Source organism: Cherax quadricarinatus, chromosome 14 (assembly GCF_038502225.1).
Source record: "Cherax quadricarinatus isolate ZL_2023a chromosome 14, ASM3850222v1, whole genome shotgun sequence".
In the NCBI taxonomy this organism is placed as follows: domain Eukaryota; kingdom Metazoa; phylum Arthropoda; class Malacostraca; order Decapoda; family Parastacidae; genus Cherax; species Cherax quadricarinatus.
In genome coordinates, this window is record NC_091305.1 from 42,074,533 (window position 1) to 42,093,377 (window position 18,845).

At 40.9% G+C, this 18,845-nt stretch overlaps 1 protein-coding gene across 4 annotated transcripts in view; it reads right to left on the reverse strand.

The window, feature by feature from the left end:
- The window catches only part of LOC128694851 (uncharacterized), a 1,130,786-nt gene that overhangs the window by 57,535 nt on the left and 1,054,406 nt on the right, over positions 1-18,845 (reverse strand). For all 4 annotated transcript variants that reach the window (XM_053785203.2, XM_053785209.2, XM_053785218.2 and 1 more), the window contains exon 9: positions 8,962-9,195. In XM_053785203.2, the coding sequence (XP_053641178.1) occupies positions 8,962-9,195 (234 nt within the window). The remainder of the gene's footprint in view (positions 1-8,961; positions 9,196-18,845) is intronic.

Consider the following 18,845-nt stretch of genomic DNA (forward strand, 5'->3'; position numbering starts at 1 on the left):
ATAGTGGTCCAATAATTTTAACAGGTACTTCAGATGGTGTTCCATTGAAAGTGTATGTTTGTTTGTTCACTTGTACTGCTACTAGGGCAGTTCATTTAGAAGTGGCACAGGACTTGTCTGCAGAACAGTTTATACAGCTGTTTCGAAAATTTGCAGCTAGGAGATCCTGTCCGAGATTGATGATTTCGGATAATGCCACAAATTTTGTAGCAGGTGCTCAACACTTGATAGAGTTAAACAATAGTAACGATGTTCAATCTCTGTTAACCCAACGAATGTGTACCTGGAAATTTATTACTCCTAGAGCCCCTTGGTAGGGGGGGGGGCTGTACGAAAGACTGATAGGCACAGTGAAGAGGTGTCTCCGTAAAGTACTACACCGGAAGAAAATTAATTTAGAAGAATTCCGTGCAGTGTTAGTGGAGGCGGAGAATCGTATAAATAATCGGCCTCTCTCGTACATGAGTGATACACCTGATGCAGATGTATTAACACCTTCTCACCTAATATGTGGAAGGAAATTGGAAGCTGTCCCTGTCTATAGATATAATCCGGAAGAAAGTGATGAAGATTACAATGATGCGGCAGTGTTGTGTGATAAATTTAAAATGTTAAATACAGTAATTGATCATTGGTCATGTGTCTGGCGTAAGGAATATCTTCTTACACTACGTGAACACTGTTATGGTGCGACTGAGGTAGTAAATCCACAGAACATTGAACCAGGTGACATTGTGTTAATTGATACTGATCAACATCGAACATTGTGGCCTCTGGGCAAAGTATTGACATTGTACCCAGATGCACAAGGTGTTGTACGGAATGTCAAAGTGTTGTGTCGTGGCCAGGAAAGTTTACGCACAATTAATAAATTGATTACCTTGGAACTAAATGGTATTCAGTCAAACGTAAATGAAAATCTAAGGGAAAGTGACACGAGTGATACTGAAGGTAACGCTGACCAAGTGATGCAGGAAGATGAAATCGTAGCAAGACCTACTAGGAGAACAGCCACTAAAGCCAGAACCGGCTGGAATCGTCTCCTAAAGGAAGGAGTAATTTGAGTCGTTTAGCAACGAACTCCGGCCTGCCGCAGTGTGGAAAATAGTATATTTTCCGTAAATAGTGTATTTGAATGTAAATTAAAACATATTGTATTTAATAAAAATTATGTTATCGAAAATGGGAAGCCCTGCACCTGCACAGAGGAGATTCGCCATTGTTGTTTGAATTGGACAAGAAACATTAGTGAATAATCGGAAGAATTTTCGTCGCTCTAGAGGTTAAATTGGGCTGACACCTCTCAAATAGGAGCCAAAATTGTCCTGCATAACGGGAGATATCAGACGACTGGACAAGACAGCTCCAGGAACCTCAGATAAGCTATCTAAATTTGTGTTATAATTCTGGCCAGCATTATCTTCATAAATTTGGTTAGAATGAGGTTTTTGAGTATGATACACATTAATCTCCAGTCAAATTGGTGAGTGGTATTAAGATATATTCTCCTTCTGATATATAAATGCATATGTAAACATTTATTAATTTTAATATACAGTCCACAAATTTATATATTTACCAGAATTCCTGGTGATTCATCTTTCATTTGCAATTAATAGGTCTAGAGCAACTTGTGAATATGACAGTGATAGGTATCGAAGGGGGACATTTTTGTGACCTAGGTGTCCCAAAATTCCTACTTGTCTATGTAACTTTGATAAGTAATAATTATCTTTGTTACCATTTACTGGTATGTACCTTATGAGTTACATCCAGAAAAAATGTAATTTTCACAATATATATATATATATATATATATATATATATATATATATATATATATATATATATATATATATATATATATATATATATATATATATATATATATATATAGTTAAAAAATATAAGATAAAAAATTTCGGAAGACGAAAAATATTTTATTAAATAGCACAGGAATTTTTAATTATAGAAGTCAAAGCATTGTGGTTGGAAAAAAAGCATTCACTGAAAAATATTTTTTTTTCGGATAAAAACGGCCTATGGGAAAACTACTACATATTATTTTTTTCCTTTGTTTAAATAATCCTGTAATAAAAGACCCTAAATGTTTAAGTGTTATTAATCAGAATTTGTCGGTATTATGTACTAGTGAGTTTCCGTATTGAGAGTGGGACCTTTGTTTACCAGTGGTTGACCGTTAAAAGGGAGTTTACCTGTGTTTGGGAGCGAGTTGGCCTGCAGATTGGTTGTGACATGAGTTTACCTGTGTGAGAGTGGGGTGATCTGTGTGATAGTGGTTGACCTGTGTTGATAGTAAAGCTTTACATTTTTATTAAAGTAAGTCTGACTGTTTAAGTGAATTGACCTTTCATTTGCAATAGGAGTCTAGACCTGTGTGAATATGAAATTTATGTGTATGAGGAGTTTTTTGGCCTGGTTGCAAAAGTTCTACCATGTACTTTATAAGATATTATCTTGACCTTTACTGAGTCATGAGTTAATCCAGTGTTTGACAAATATATGAGTAAATAAATAGAGTTAAGTATATATATACCTTTGTATACTTTTATATATATTATACCTATATTATATATAGTTAAAATATAGACTTGAAGACTATTTTATTAATACTTGAATTTTAAATAGCAAGTTGACCTGTGTTGAGTAGTGAGTTGACCTTTGTTGACTAGTGAGTTGACCTGAGTAGTGAGCTGACCTGTGTTGACTAGTGAGTTGGCCTGTGTTGAGTAGTGAGTTGACGTGTGTTGAGTAGTGAGTTGACCTGTATTGAGTAGTGAGTTGACTTGTGTTGAGTAGCGAGTTGACCTGTGTTGACTAGTGAGTTGACCTGTGTTGAGTAGTGAGTTGATCTGTGTTGACTAGTGAGTTGACCTGTGTTGAGTAGTGAGTTGACCTTTGTTGACTAGTGAGTTGACCTGTGTTGAGTAGTGAGTTGACCTTTGTTGACTAGTGAGTTGACCTGTGTTGAGTAGTGAGTTGACCTGTGTTGACTAGTGAGTTGACCTTTGTTGACTAGTGAGTTGACCTGTGTTGAATAGTGAGTTGACCTGTGTTGAGTAGCGAGTTGGCCTGCGTTGAGTAGCGAGTTGACCTGTGTTGACTAGTGAGTTGACCTGTGTTGAGTAGTGAGTTGATCTGTGTTGACTAGTGAGTTGAAATGTGTTGAGTAGTGAGTTGACATGTGTTGAGTAGTGAGTTGACCTGTGTTGAGTAGCGAGTTGACTTGTGTTGAGTAGCGAGTTGACATGTGTTGAGTAGTGAGTTGACCTGTGTTGACTAGTGAGTTGACCTGTGTTGACTAGTGAGTTGACCTGTGTTGAGTAGCGAGTTGATTTGTGTTGAGTAGCGAGTCGACCTGTGTTGAGTAGTGAGTTGACTGGGTTGAGTGGTGAGTTGACCTGTGTTGACTAGTGAGTTGACTGGGTTGAGTGGTGAGTTGACCTGTGTTGACTAGTGAGTTGACCTGTGTTGACTAGTGAGTTGACCTGTGTTGAGTGGTGAGTTGACCTGTGTTGAGTAGCGAGTTGACCTGTGTTGAGTAGTGAGTTGACTTGTGTTGACTAGTGAGTTGACCTGTGTTGACTAGTTAGTTGACCTGTGTTGACTAGTGAGTTGACCTGTGTTGAGTAGCGAGTTGACTTGTGTTGAGTAGTGAGTTGACCTGTGTTGACTAGTGAGTTGACCTGTGTTGACTAGTGAGTTGACCTGTGTTGAGTAGTGAGTTGACCTGTGTCGAGTAGTGAGTTGACCTGTGTTGAGTGCTGAGTTGACCTGTGTTGAGTAGTGAGTTGACCTGTGTTGAGTAGTGAGTTGACCTGTGTTGAGTGGTGAGTTGACTTGTGCTGAGTAGTGAGTTGACCTGTGTTGAGTAGTGAGCTGACCTGTGTTGAGTAGTGAGTTGACTTGTGTTGAGTAGTGAGTTGACCTGTGTTGAGTAGTGAGTTGGCCTGTGTTGAGTAGTGAGTTGACCTGTGTTGACTAGTAAGTTGACCTGTGTTGACTAGCGAGTTGACCTGTGTTGACTAGTGAGTTGACCTGCGTTGACTAGTGAGTTGACCTGTGTTTACCAGTGAGTTGACCTGTGTTGAGTAATGAGTTGACCTGTGTTGACTAGTGAGCTGATCTGTGTTGAGTAGTGAGTTGACCTGTGTTGACTAGTGAGTTGACCTGTGTTGAGTGGTGAGTTGACCTGTGTTGAGTAGTGAGTTGACCTGTGTTGAGTAGTGAGTTGACCTGTGTTGAGTAGTGAGTTAACCTGTGTTGAGTTGACTTGTGTTGAGTAGTGAGTTGACCTGTGTTGAGTAGTGAGCTGACCTGTGTTGAGTAGTTAGTTGACTTGTGTTGAGTAGTGAGTTGACCTGTGTTGAGTGGTGAGTTGACCTGTGTTGAGTAGGGAGTTGACCTGTGTTGAGTAGTGAGTTGACCTGTGTTGAGTAGTGAGTTGACCTGTGTTGAATAGTGAGTTGACTTGTGTTGAGTAGTGAGTTGACCTGTGTTGAGTAGTGAGTTGACCTGTGTTGAGTAGTGAGTTGACCTGTGTTGAGTAGTGAGTTGACCTGTGTTGAGTAGTGAGTTGACCTGTGTTGAGTAGTGAGTTGACCTGTGTTGAATAGTGAGTTGACTTGTGTTAAGTAGTGAGTTGACCTGTGCTGAGTAGTGAGTTGACCTGTGTTGAGAAGTGAGTTACTTGTGTTGAGTAGTGAGCTGACCTGTGTTGACTAGTGAGTTGGCCTGTGTTGAGTAGTGAGTTGACCTGTGTTGAGTAGTGAGTTGACCTGTGTTGATTAGTGAGTTGACCTGTGTTGAGTAGTGAGTTGACCTGTGTTGAGTAGTGAGTTGACCTGTGTTGAGTAGTGAGTTGACCTGTGTTGAGTAGTGAGTTGACCTGTGTTGAGTAGTGAGTTGACCTGTGTTGAGTAGTGAGTTGACCTGTGTTGAGTAGCGAGTTGACCTGCGTTGAGTAGCGAGTTGACCTGTGTTGAGTAGTGAGTTGACCTGTATTGAGTAACTAGCTGACGTGAATCAGTAGAGAGCTGACCTGTACTGGGTAACTAGCTGACGTGAGTCAGTAGCGAGCTGACCTGTATTGAGTAAGTAGCTGACCTGAATCAGTAGAGAGCTGACTTGTATTGAGTAACTAGCTGACTTGAATCAGTAGAGAGCTGACCTGTATTGAGTAACTAGCTGACCTGAATCAGTAGAGAGCCGATCTATATTGAGTAATTAGCTGACCTATATTGAGTAATTAGCTGACCTGAATGAGTTGAGAGCTGACCTGTATTGAGTAACGAGCTGGCCTGAACCAGTAGAGAGCTGATTTGTAATGAGTATCTAGCTGACCTGAGTCAGTAGCGTGCTGACCTGTATTGAGTAGCGAGCTGACCTGAATCAGTAGCGAGCTAACCTGTATTGAATAACTAGCTCACCTGAACCAGTAGAGAGCTAACCTGTATTGAGTAACTAGCTGACCTGAACCAGTAGCGAGCTGACCTGTATTGAGTAAGTAGCTGACCTGAATCAGTAGAGAGCTGACTTGTATTGAGTAACTAGCTGACCTGAATCAGTAGAGAGCTGACCTGTATTGAGTAAGTAGCTGACCTGAATCGGTAGAGAGCTGACCTATATTGAGTAATTAGCTGACCCGAATGAGTTGAGAACTGACCTGTATTGAGTAACTAGCTCACCTGAACCAGTAGAGAGCTAACCTGTATTGAGTAACTAGCTGACCTGAACCAGTAGCGAGCTGACCTATATTGAGTAACTAGCTGACCTGAGTCAGTAGCGCGCTGACCTGTATCAGTAAGCGACCATGTATCGTGTGAGAACGTGCTAGTGACCTGTCTGAACGGAATCCATTTTTATTTTTAGGAGCAGCTGTTCCAGCAGATGAAGTATAAGGAAGCTAATTCTGCGAATGAAAAAACAAGAGAATTCGTTGTAATCCCCCTATGGTGAATCTTCAGCACGACGAAGAACGCTAGACAATAGTGGAGAGGAGAGGAGCGAGGCTGAAGCTTACGAGTAAAGACGGGGCTTCCTGACGAGTGTGGAGCCAATGAGAACGTATCATCGGGAACCACTAGAAAAGGCAAGAGTGTTGTTGGTTTTAGTGACACGAATCAAGAGATAGGAAGGTAGGCAGGGAGGTGGAGTGACACTGTAGCTCCGAGAAAATTTGAATTACTGCATAAAAGCAGCTATATAACATGAAGGACACACACACACACACACACACACACACACACACACACACACACACACACACACACACACACACACAGTGTAGTTTAGGTGGCCAAAGACTGCAAACCTCACTCAAAGAAAAAGATCTTGGGGTGAGTATAACACCGAGCACATCTCCTGAGGCACACATCAATCAGATAGCTGCTGCAGCATATGGGCTTCTGGCAAACCTAAGGATAGCATTCCGATACCTCAGTAAGGAATCATTCAAGACTCTGTACACCATTTACGTCAGGCCCATACTGGAGTATGCAGCACCAGTGTGGAATCCACACCTGGTGAAGCACGTTAAGAAATTAAAGAAAGTGCAAAGGTTTGCAACAAGACTAGTCCCAGAGCTAAGGGGAATGTCCTACGAAGAAGGCTAAGGGAAATCGGCCTGACGACACTGGAGGACAGGAGGGTCAGGAGAGACATGATAACGACATATAAAATACTGCGCGGAATAGACAAGGTGGACAAAGACAGGATGTTCCAGGGAGGGGACACAGAAACAAGAGGTCACAGTTGGAAGTTGAAGACTCAGATGAGTCAAAGGGATGTTAGGAAGTATTTCTTCAGTCATAGAGTTGTCAGGCAGTGGAATAGCCTAGAAAGTGACGTAGTGGAGGCAGGAACCATACATAGTTTTAAGACGAGGTTTGATAAAGCTCATGGAGCAGGGAGAGAGAGGACCCAGTAGCAACCAGTGAAGAGGCGGGGCCAGGAGCTATGAATCGACCCCTGCAACGACAAATAGGTGAGTACACACACACACACACACACACACACACACACACACACACACACACACACACACACACACACACACACACACACACACACACACATACACACACATACACACACACACACACACACACACACACACACACACACACACACACACACACACACACACACACACACACACACACACACACACACACACACACACACACACACACACACACACACACACACACAGACTCTCTGGAGAGAATTTTAGAGTGATATGATAAACTAATTTGAGGTGTGATACACCATCCTCCAAATTTGGAAAGGGACCAATTACTTATCCCCAGATTTAAAATTAGGAAACACATCGGCCATCTTGTACATGTTGTGCACTACATCTGTTTGAAGAGATATATTAGAAAGGTTAGTTAATGGTTCGCAAAGTTCCGTTTTGAACTCTTGAAGAACTCTTGAAAAATTTCATTAGGGTTCTGGTGATTTATTTTAGTTTAATCGGTGAACCTGTTTGATTACCATATCCCTATTGACTGATATTACATAATTTATTTTGCTTCAGGCTCACTATAAAAATTTATTAGTGGCATAGTGCCAGACAAGTGGAAAATGGCAAATGTAATACTTATTTACAAAGCACCAGACTACTTAGCTTGGAACTGTAGAACAATAAGCCTTACCTCCATAGTGGGGAAACTTATGGAAATTTATGGAAATTGTGGAAATTTATGGCTACGAATTGCCGAGGCAATTCGTAGTCATCTTGAAAGCCATAAATTGATTAATGATTCTCAACACGGTTTTACAAAGGGACGTTGCTGTCTTATGAATTTACTAACTTTTTTCACTAAGGTGTTTGAGGAGGTACATCATGGTAATGAATATGATATTGTGCATGTGGACTTTTGTAAGGTTTTTGATAGACGTCAGCAACTGAGACTACTGAGGAAAATTAAGGCACACGGAATGGGAGGAGAATTTTTTTTCCTGGGTAGAGGCATGATTGAGAAATAGGAAGGAGAGAGCCTGCATAAATGAGGAGAAATCAGAATGGGGGCACGTCACAAGCGGTGTTCCAAAGGGGTCAGTGTTGGGCCCTTTGTTGTTCACAATTTACATAAACGACATAGATGAGGGAATAGCGACGTAAGCAAGCTTGCTGATGACACCAAAATAGGCCGTCCAATTCATTCTAATGAGAACATTAGAGCACTCCAGGATGATTTGAATAGACTGATGCAGTGGTCGGAGAAGTGGCAGATACAGTTTAATATAGACAAATGCAAAGTTCTAAATGATGGACAGGAAAATAACCATGCCACATATGAACTAAATAATGCAGATCTTAATATTGCGGATTTCGAAAAGGATTTAGGAATTTTGGTTAGCTGTAATCTGAAACCAAAAGAACAGTGCATAAGTGTTTGCAATAAAGCGAACAGAATCCTTGGCTTCATATCAAGAAGCATCAGAAATCTTTCTTAGGAAGATAGACTGAGGGCACTGAATGTGCACTCTTTGGTAAGGCACAGAATATGGGGGATATGAGTTAGGTGTATAAATTTAAATTAATAAAGGGGATGTAAATAACGTGCTTAAAATATCTAATGAAGACAAGGCTCACAGTAATGGGCTCAAGCTAGGAAAATTTAAATTTAGATAGGATATAGGAAAGCACTAATTTGGTAGCAGAGTTGTGGACAAGTGGAACAAACTCTTGAGTAGTGTCATTGAAGCTAAAATTTTGCGTAACTTTAAAAATAGGTCAAACAACTACATGAGTGGTTGTGGGTGAGTGTGAGTTGGACCTGCCTTACATGGGCCAGTTGGCTCTCATGTTCTCAAAATAGGTCAGTGGAGGTCAGGCCACACTGTAAAATGTAGAACCATGTGATGTGGAGCAATGATACTTGATTTTCGCCATTGTCAGTAGTGGTTTATCCCACACTTCTGAAGACTAACCTGGCTCACAGAAACACCGGAAACCATCCTTAGTCTCGAGGCAGACACCGTGGGCACAGGAGTCGTTGTCACAGTAGTGGACCAGGTTGCTGGGCTGGGAGCACTGGGGACCTGACCATCCTGGCGTACAGTGGCAGGTGTAGCTGGTGTGGTTACCTGAGCAGGTCGCACCGTTGCTACACGGACCAGACTCACACAGGTTGGTCTCCTCCTCGCAGTACCGGCCACGGAAACCTGCCGGGGTGAAGTACATTGTTTATACTCCGTGGTAGTGAGGAAGCCAGATAGTATTAATGATACATTATTATTATTACTGTAGCTACTTATATTATTAATATTGGTACTACTATTACTACTAATACTACTGCTAATAATACTTCTATTACTTCTCGTAATACTTCTACAACTACTTATTCTACAGCCACAAAAATTAACTAAAACAAATAATAATAATAGTAATAATAATAATAATAATAATAATAATAATAATAATAATAATAATAATAATAATAATTACTGTGGAACAGGCAATTTACGTCTTGATGAGGCTACAGTGTCCAGAGTTAATTATTATGTTGATAGTCAATGAGCCGTGTGACTTAATGAAGTTCATTCGAGTAGACACTTGACTGCTAGTTTGTTAACGATGTTGTTATTGTTTCTCCGGCGTCCTAATAACAAGTTGAATGTGGTGATATTATGGTAATTACACGGGTGTTGCCTGAAGGGTGTATATCATGTTAAATGTAACACATTGGTGTTGCCTGAAGTGAATATAGCATGTACCAAATATGTTACACCAGTGTTGTCTGAAACAAATAAATTATATAACAAATATATTACATGAGTGTTGCTTGTAACACATGTATTGCACGGGTGTTGCCTGGAACACATGTATTACACGGGTGTTGCCTGTAACACATGTATTACACGGGTATGTAAAGTAAAAGGACACAAGTGCAACTAATGTGTCATTTTATTGTGGCAACGTTTCGCTCTCCAGGAGCTTTATCAAGCCGTTACAAACAGTGTGGAAAAAGACACTTATGTACAGTTCAGGACATTTATTAAAGGAAACGTTTCGCCACGAGTGGCTTCTTCAGTCCTAATACAGAGAAAACTAAGAAAACATTTATATATATAGTGGCAGGAGTCAGGTGAGGTGACGCGTGGGTAGAGGTGGTAGTAGTAGTAGTAGTAGTAGTAGTAGTAGTAGTAGTAGTAGTAGTAATGGAACTAAGGAGGTGAGGCTAGAGAGGGACCTGCTGGCATCAAGTAACACAAGTTCCCAGGATGGGTAATATCCTCTTGCTTAGTAATTTTGAAATACTGTAACTACCGGATTTTTGCTTTATAGTGTTACTGACAGAAGAGGAGAAAATGCATTGAAGCTGCACTAATTTCTGTCAGTAACACTATAAAGCAAAAATCCGGTAGTTACAGTATTTCAAAATTACTAAGCAAGAGGATATTACCCATCCTGGGAACTTGTGTTACTTGATGCCAGCAGGTCCCTCTCTTGCCTCACCTCCTTAGTTCCATTACTACTACTACTACTACTACTACTACTACTACTACTACTACTACTACTACTACTTCTACTACTACTACTACTACTACTACTACTACTACTACTACTACCACCTCTACCCACGCGTCACCTCACCTGACTCCTGCCACTATATATATAAATGTTTTCTTAGTTTTCTCTGTATTAGGACTGAAGAAGCCACTCGTGGCGAAACGTTTCCTTTAATAAATGTCCTGAACTGTACATAAGTGTCTTTTTCCACATCTTGTCGGTATCACCATACCATTTCCTCGTTACAAACAGTACATGTACACAGAGGGTATATATAGGCTTAGAGTGAGATGCAATACTAGTGGTAGTAGTGGTAGTACTACTACTACTTATATCACTACTACTACTACTACTACTACCACCACTAGTATTGCACCTCACTCTAAGCCTATATATACCCTCTGTGTACATGTACTGTTTGTAAAGGCTTGATAAGGCTCCTGGAGAGCGAAACGTTGCCACAATAAAATGTCACATTAGTTGCACTTGTGTCCTTTTACTTTACACTTTATAAAGTCACTTGATAATGGTCTAGGAGGGACCGAAATGTCGTGTGATGTTTCCCCCCCCCCTGTGGAATATACTTAACAACAAGAGAAACATTTAATCCTTTACTAGAAGATTAGGAATAATTGGTACTGCCCTCCCTTTCCTCGGATCAAGACTGATCTACCTCGTGAATGTTAGGATGATAATTTCCCAACCTGACAATGGCTCAGGATGGGTCGAAATATTTTTTGATTTACACTAACATTTTCTTGCTTAGTTGTAAATTGTAAATTGTGAGAGTATAAATGGAAAATTAAATATGTAAAATATCGAAATAATTTTGGTATTTGAAAAAATATATTTGAAAAGTACATTTAAATCCATAATTATTGATTTTTTGGACCAAAATGTTATAATTTTTGTGGTATATATATATATATATATATATATATATATATATATATATATATATATATATATATATATATATATATATATATATATATATATATATATATAATTATTTTGAAAATCGCTAAAAAACATTAAAATATGATAGACATTTAAGACACCAAGTACATACACGATAGACATTTGAGACTCAAAGCACGGACACGATAGACATATATGACACAATGTTTAAACGCTACAAACAAAGCACAAAAGCAATTTGGAATCTTTATCAATTAACTAAGTTACTCTCAGGACCTTTCTCAGGTTAATTATTGACGTTAAATAGCTGATGTGTGAGCGAAATGTCGTGGTTAACACGTCGGTCTGGAGTTTTACGACTCTCTGACCGCGAGTTCAAGCCCCTCCCGTCTTCCGGTTTGTTTGGAATCGTGTCACTTTCGTGAGTCAGAAATGTTGTTATTTAATAAACGTTTCGCACTGTTTTTGTTTGTTAAACGTCTTCATCTGGGAATTGTTTGCAGTTTAACGCTAAGTTTGATAATAATAATAATCATATTAATAATAATAATTAACACTACAAATTTCAAATTTTCCAGGACTGTATTTATTTTTTAAAATGGTTATTATTCATTAGTAATTATTCGTGTGTTGTGTAAAACACTGATGTGGTGTTGGGAACATGTACGTGGGTTCAAGAACACTGAAGTGGATTCGAAACCTGTGATGTAGATTTAAAAATAAAAAGGACTAGGGCCTAAAACTGTGAATCGTGTTCGTTACAGCCGTCACACCAGTCAGTCGTCACACCAGTCAGTCGTCACACCAGTCAGTCGTCACACCAGTCAGTCGTCACACCAGCCAGTCGTCACACCAGCAAGTCGTCACACCAGACAGCTGTCACACCAGCCAGTTGTCACACCAGCCAGTCGTCACACCAGTCAGTTGTCACACCAGCCAGTCGTCACACCAGTCAGTTGTCACACCAGCCAGTTCTCACACCAGTCAGTCGTCACACCAGTCAGTTGTCACACCAGCCAGTTGTCACACCAGCCAGTCGTCACATCAGTCAGTCATCACACCAGTCAATCACACCAGTCAGTTGTCACACCAGCCAGTTGTCACACCAGCCAGTTGTCACACCAGCCAGTTGTCACACCAGCCAGACGTCACGCCAGTCAGTTGTCACACCAGTCAGTTGTCAGACCAGTCAGTCGTCACACCAGTCAGTTGTCACACCAGCCAGTTGTCACACCAGCCAGTTGTCACACCAGCCAGTCGTCACACCAGTCAGTTGTAACACCAGTAAGTTGTCACACCAGTCAGTCGTCACACCAGTCAGTTGTCACACCAGCCAGTTGTCACACCAGCCAGTTGTCACACCAGCCAGTTGTCACACCAGTCAGTCGTCACACCAGCCAGTCGTCACACCAGTCAGTTGTCACACCAGTCAGTTGTCACACCAGCCAGTTGTCACACCAGCCAGTCGTCACATCAGTCAATCATCACACCAGTCAATCATCACACCAGTCAATCGTCACACCAGTCAGTTGTCACACCAGTCAGTTGTCACACCAGTCAGTTGTCACACCAGCCAGTTGTCACACCAGCCAGTTGTCACACCAGCCAGTTGTCACACCAGCCAGTTGTCGCATCAGTCAGTTGTCACACCAGCCAGTCGTCACACCAGTCAGTTGTCACACCAGCCAGTTGTCACACCAGCCAGTCGTCACACCAGTCAGTCGTCACACCAGTCAGTTGTCACACCAGTCAGTTGTCACACCAGCCAGTTGTCACACCAGTCAGTCGTCACACCAGCCAGTCGTCACACCAGTCATTCGTCACACCAGTCAACCGTCACACCAGTCAACCGTCACACCAGTCAGTCGTCACACCAGTCAGTCGTCACACCAGTCAACCGTCACACCAGTCAATCGTCACACCAGTCAGCCGTCACACCAGTCAATCGTCACACCAGTCAACCGTCACACCAGTCAGCCGTCCCACCAATCAGTCGTCACACCAGTCAGCCGTCACACCAGTCAGCCGTCCCACCAGTCAGTTGTCACACCAGTCAGCTGTCACAACAGTCAGTTGTCACACCAGTCAGCTGTCACAACAGTCAGTTGTCACACCAGCCAATTGTCACACCACCCAGTCGTCCCACCAGTCAGTCGTCCCACCAGTCAGTCGTCACACCAGTCAGTCGTCACACCAGCCAACCGTCACACCAGCCAGTCGTCACACCAGTCAGCCGTCCCACCAGTCAGTCGTCACACCAGTCAGATGTCACACCAGTCATTTGTCACACCAGCCAGTTGTCACACCAGCCAGTCGTCACACCAGTCAATCGTCACACCAGTCAGCCGTCACGCCAGTCAGTCGTCACACCAGTCAACCGTCACACCAGCCAGTCGTCACACCAGCCAGTCGTCACACCAGCCAGCCGTCCCACCAGTCAGCCGTCACACCAGCCCGGCTTCCAATCACGCCCAACTCATACGCTCTCCCGATGCTCTGATAATCTCAAGGAGAGAGGAAATGTGGCTTCAAATTTCCATATATATGAAACGTAGATAAACCTGCGCTCAGTGATATTTTGGGAAGTCTGGCAGATTCCAGCATCACTGCACTCCACCAGGACACTAGACTCCAAATTACCTATTTCTAGACCATTGCGAACTTTTAGAGTACTCTATATATATATATATATATATATATATATATATATATATATATATATATATATATATATATATATATATATATATATATATATATATATATATATATATATATATATATTTCACGGTAAAGAGGTGATATCACAGTATGCAAAATAGTGAATTTCCAGGTGCTTTCGTGATTTCTCACTTCAAGCAAATATAAAAATAATAGGATAGCAGAAAGCTTATAAGGCTGAGATATCACCTCACATGAGAGGGTAATGAATATTTGTCTGTGTTGTAGGGTTCCCTCATGTAAACAAGAAAACAGTAATGGAAGTGAGGTCGGATATTTCGACTCCCAATCAGCAGATGATGACTCCACTTGGGAGTCGAAATATACATGTGGGATACCCTTCCACTGGTGAATATATTATTAAACAATAAAGTGAAATTGACACATTCATTGGATTGAGGAATAACCCCCATTTAGACCGAAACACAGTGTAAAAGAAGTCTGTATATTTCGATCTCCATTTGAGATATTTTTAACTATTGTACTTAAAAAATGAAGAACCTGTATACATATGGTGGTTTTATATATATATATATATATATATATATATATATATATATGCAAAACAACCACTCTGAAAGAATAGAGAAATTCCAAGCGCTTTCGTGACTACTCACATTATCAAGGAACTATGAAAGTGAAGCATCCAAGGAAGCTATATAAGGGGTCGGCCAGCACCTCACTATCAGATACCACAACGGTTAAACACGTGACGCGCGGCGAGCCAACTTGGATAGGTCCTTTGCAAAACTCACCCCCAAGCTATTTATTTGTCCAGTGTATTATTAAATTCTACCCAAATTCTATTAATTATAAATGGATCTAATTTATATAAACCAAAGGAAATATTCATATTATTGTCAAAACTGCTTTTTATGAAACAAGATTCAATTATATTCCTGTCGACCATGGACTTGCTTGATACTACTTTCTCAACTTTTTGAAAATCAATTGGATGGTTAAAATCTCTTACATGAATAAATAGAGCATTGGAATCTTGTCCAGTTCTAATGCATATTTTGAAATCACCTGTTTACTGTGATCTTATTGCATATATATATATATATATATATATATATATATATATATATATATATATATATATATATATATATATATATATATATATATATATATATATATATATATATATATATGAGTTACGTGTGTGTTGAGGGACGAGCGCTAAACTTGGTAAAACAATGAGTTGAGAGGCTGGGATCCGTGTGGCGTAACTTACCCTTCTGGTGTAGGCAACTACGAGATGGTGTCCAGCAGTCATGTCTTCAAAATCATAAGTCTGTTTAACTCTCGAGGATGTCTTCGATTTTGTACAGTATTTCACATTTGTCCAAATTTATTCTCCATTTGTGACATTTAAGTTTTTTGGAACAAAGCAGACCTATCCTGGCCGTACTTAACGGCTACTCTGTAATTCAATATCTTAGTGACTAGTCTGATGGCGATGTAGTGTCTTCCCTGTGTAAACAAGGTCACAGCCTAGGTAATGATTTTTAAAGATATCCTGTTTCTCATTAGTTATTAGTTTCTTACGTTTCTTTGAGGAAAAATATATCAAAGTAGAGAAAATTTATTTAGAAATAAAGTTATTTTTTCCTGCAGATTACTGTGGAAAGAGATGGTGAATATGTCTTTGATGCTTTCCCTGGGAGGCAGCCCAGTTACTTTGTGTTAGCTGTGTGAAAGCTTTCTGTTGTTGTAGGACAGAAATTTCTTCAACAGACTTGGGTTACGAATACGTAAATGTTCTGAGGAAGATACCCACACCGTTGTTTGCATAGGCTGTTGGGAGTGCTTATCAAAAATAATGGGCATAATTTGGAATAAATGTGGGTATAAACAGTGAAATCAGATGCTTGGTGTCCTTTCATCACTAATACATCCACAAAGGGTATATTACTGTCGACTTGACAGTCTGCCGTAAGACTGAGGGAAGGACTTGATTGAACAATGAGAAGAGATTGTCTCATAAATTTCCCAGTACAGTGACAGTGTTCAAATATCTGACTCATGTCATTCCGGGAGGTGTGATGTCTTACAGTAAGTTATTTTCGACTTTTATACTGTGGACCATTGTAATTTTGTTAAGTAATATGAAGAATTTGTTTTGATACGGAGCTAACTCTTTGGGTATCCTCTTACCCCAACAAATTAGACAACTTCTTTTCAAATAAACAAGAGAAACAAAACATCTCTCAAATTTCTTGTCAACACTGACCTTTGTATAGAGAGTACTAGGTAAACTGGGACTAATCAGAGATATAATATAAAGCTGAAGGCGGCACCCAAAACCTCCAGCTACTGGTCATCACCTGACTAAGACCCGCGTCAGGAAACACTTGTCCTGTTTCCTGACGAACCTAACCTAACCTACCCACTCGTGAGAGCGGGTTAAGCTGCACTATTTGAAAACAAATAAAATTTCATTATATCTGAAGGGAAATTGACTCCCGACGTAATTTCATAATTCATTATGAAGACGTAAGTGGTGAACAGATTTGTCCACTATATATAAGGAGATACGTATTTCACTTTTTATGCGTTGCTGAAGATCTTAGATGGAGGTCAATGCGCTGCTGGATTCCAGGACTCCGACCCTTGCAACCACAAATAAGTACAAATAAGTACACATACGCACACTTGCACACACACACACACACACACACACACACTATTGTGCAAGGTAAATACTTCCAAGACAATGGGAAAAGATAATATGTCTCTCTGGTTCCTGAAAGAGGAAAGAGGAAGCGGAAACTCTATGTTAGCAACTTGCAACAATCTTCAACAAGTCAATCGATGCAACTGCCAGGGGTGTTGAAGACAGTAAATGTAGTCCCACTATTTTAGAAAGTAAACACAAGTGGCATTAAACTTCAGGCAGTATCACCGACATGTATATTGTGTTAGGTTAAAGAAATGGTTATCAGAAGAGTGGTGGAGCACCTAGAAAGGGCGGGTCTTCCTTCCTGGAGTCTATGCGGAAGGTATTCCAAGGTTCAAATCCTCCGCGGCGCAGTCCTTGACCAAGCGTCTAGTTGGCTCAGGGCCTGATCAACCAGGCTGTTACTGCTGGCCGCATGTAGTTCATCGTACGAACCATAGCCTGGCTGATCGGGTTCATAAATAATAACCAGCACGGCTTTAGGGACGGTAACCTCCATCTCACGAATCTACTGGAGCTCTAGGACAAGGCAACAGAAGAGAGGCAAGAGAGACTGAGAGACTACCTCACAAGAGACTGGGTCAACAGGAGCAGCATCATGCATAAATAATACGGAAGTCACTACAGTAGATCAAGAAGTACCCAACAGGAATAAACAAAAAGTGGTTATCGGGGACGAGGAGTCGAAATAAATTATTGTAAGGGGGTGGGACTGCTCAAGAATCAGTACGAGTACCGGTACTGCTTCTTCTATACGTGATAAACCTGTCTGAAGAGATATTGTCAGAGGTATCCATGTTTGCAGATTATATGAAACTAGTGGGGTGAATACAAAGAGTCGAGGACGTGGAAAGACTACAAGTTGTCCTGGACAGGCTGCAGGTCTAACATGACACGTGGCTACTATAATTTTTCCCCAGCAGGAGCTAAATTATGAAGACTGGATACTGACAAAAAAAAAAAAACTACAAATGAAATATAGACTGGTGGAAGGGGAAGAGAAACGCAGCGAAGGCTAAACATCACTCAAGGAGGACCTCTGGGTGAGCACTGTGCCGAGCATATCGCCTGAGGCGCACATCAAGCGAATAACTGTTGTAACAAACACTCGTCTGGCATATCTAAGAATAGCCTTCAGGAAACTCAACAAGGAGTCATTCACGGCACTCTACACTGCATGTTGGTTTGCAACATGATTAGTTTCGAGGTTGAGAGTTATGAGGTATTACAAAGATTAAGAGAGTTAAACCTGATGACGCTAGAGGACAGAAAGGCTAAGAGTGATATGATAACGACATTGAAAATACCGAGAGGAATTGATAGGGTGGACAGGGACAGATGCTCAAGAGACGGAAAACAGGAGCACAAGGGCACAGCTGGAAGTTGAAAACATAGATGTGTCACAGAAACGCTAGAATGTATTTCACCAGCTTTAGAGTGACCAAAACTTGAATGGTGGAGTGGTAGAGGAAGAATCCATATTTAAAGCTTAAAAAAAAGAAGTACGACATAACTCTCGAAGCCTGGTCAGAGTGGAATTTAGTGATGTATCGAATACCCGCATCCGCATCCGCATCCGCATCCGCATCCGCATCCGCATCCGCATCCGCATCCGCATCCGCATCCGCAGAACTTGGGAAACATCCTCATACACATCCGCAACTGCGGATATCTAAATTTTGACATCCGATATATCTCTAGAGCGAATCCTGTAGCGGGTAGCGAGAAGGCACGTCCAGAAATCGAGACTCAACCCCCACAACCACATAAAGGGGAGACACAAATGCAGTATAATGTGATCGTTTATTGACTACGTTTCGCCCACACGGTGGGCTGTATAAAGTCACAAACAGATCTGTTTGTGAAACGATAAAGCCCACTGTGTGGGCGAAACGTTGTCAATAAGCATTGCCATTATACTGCATTTGTATCTAATTTCCGTCATGCTGGTATTTTATACCACTTATCTCCACA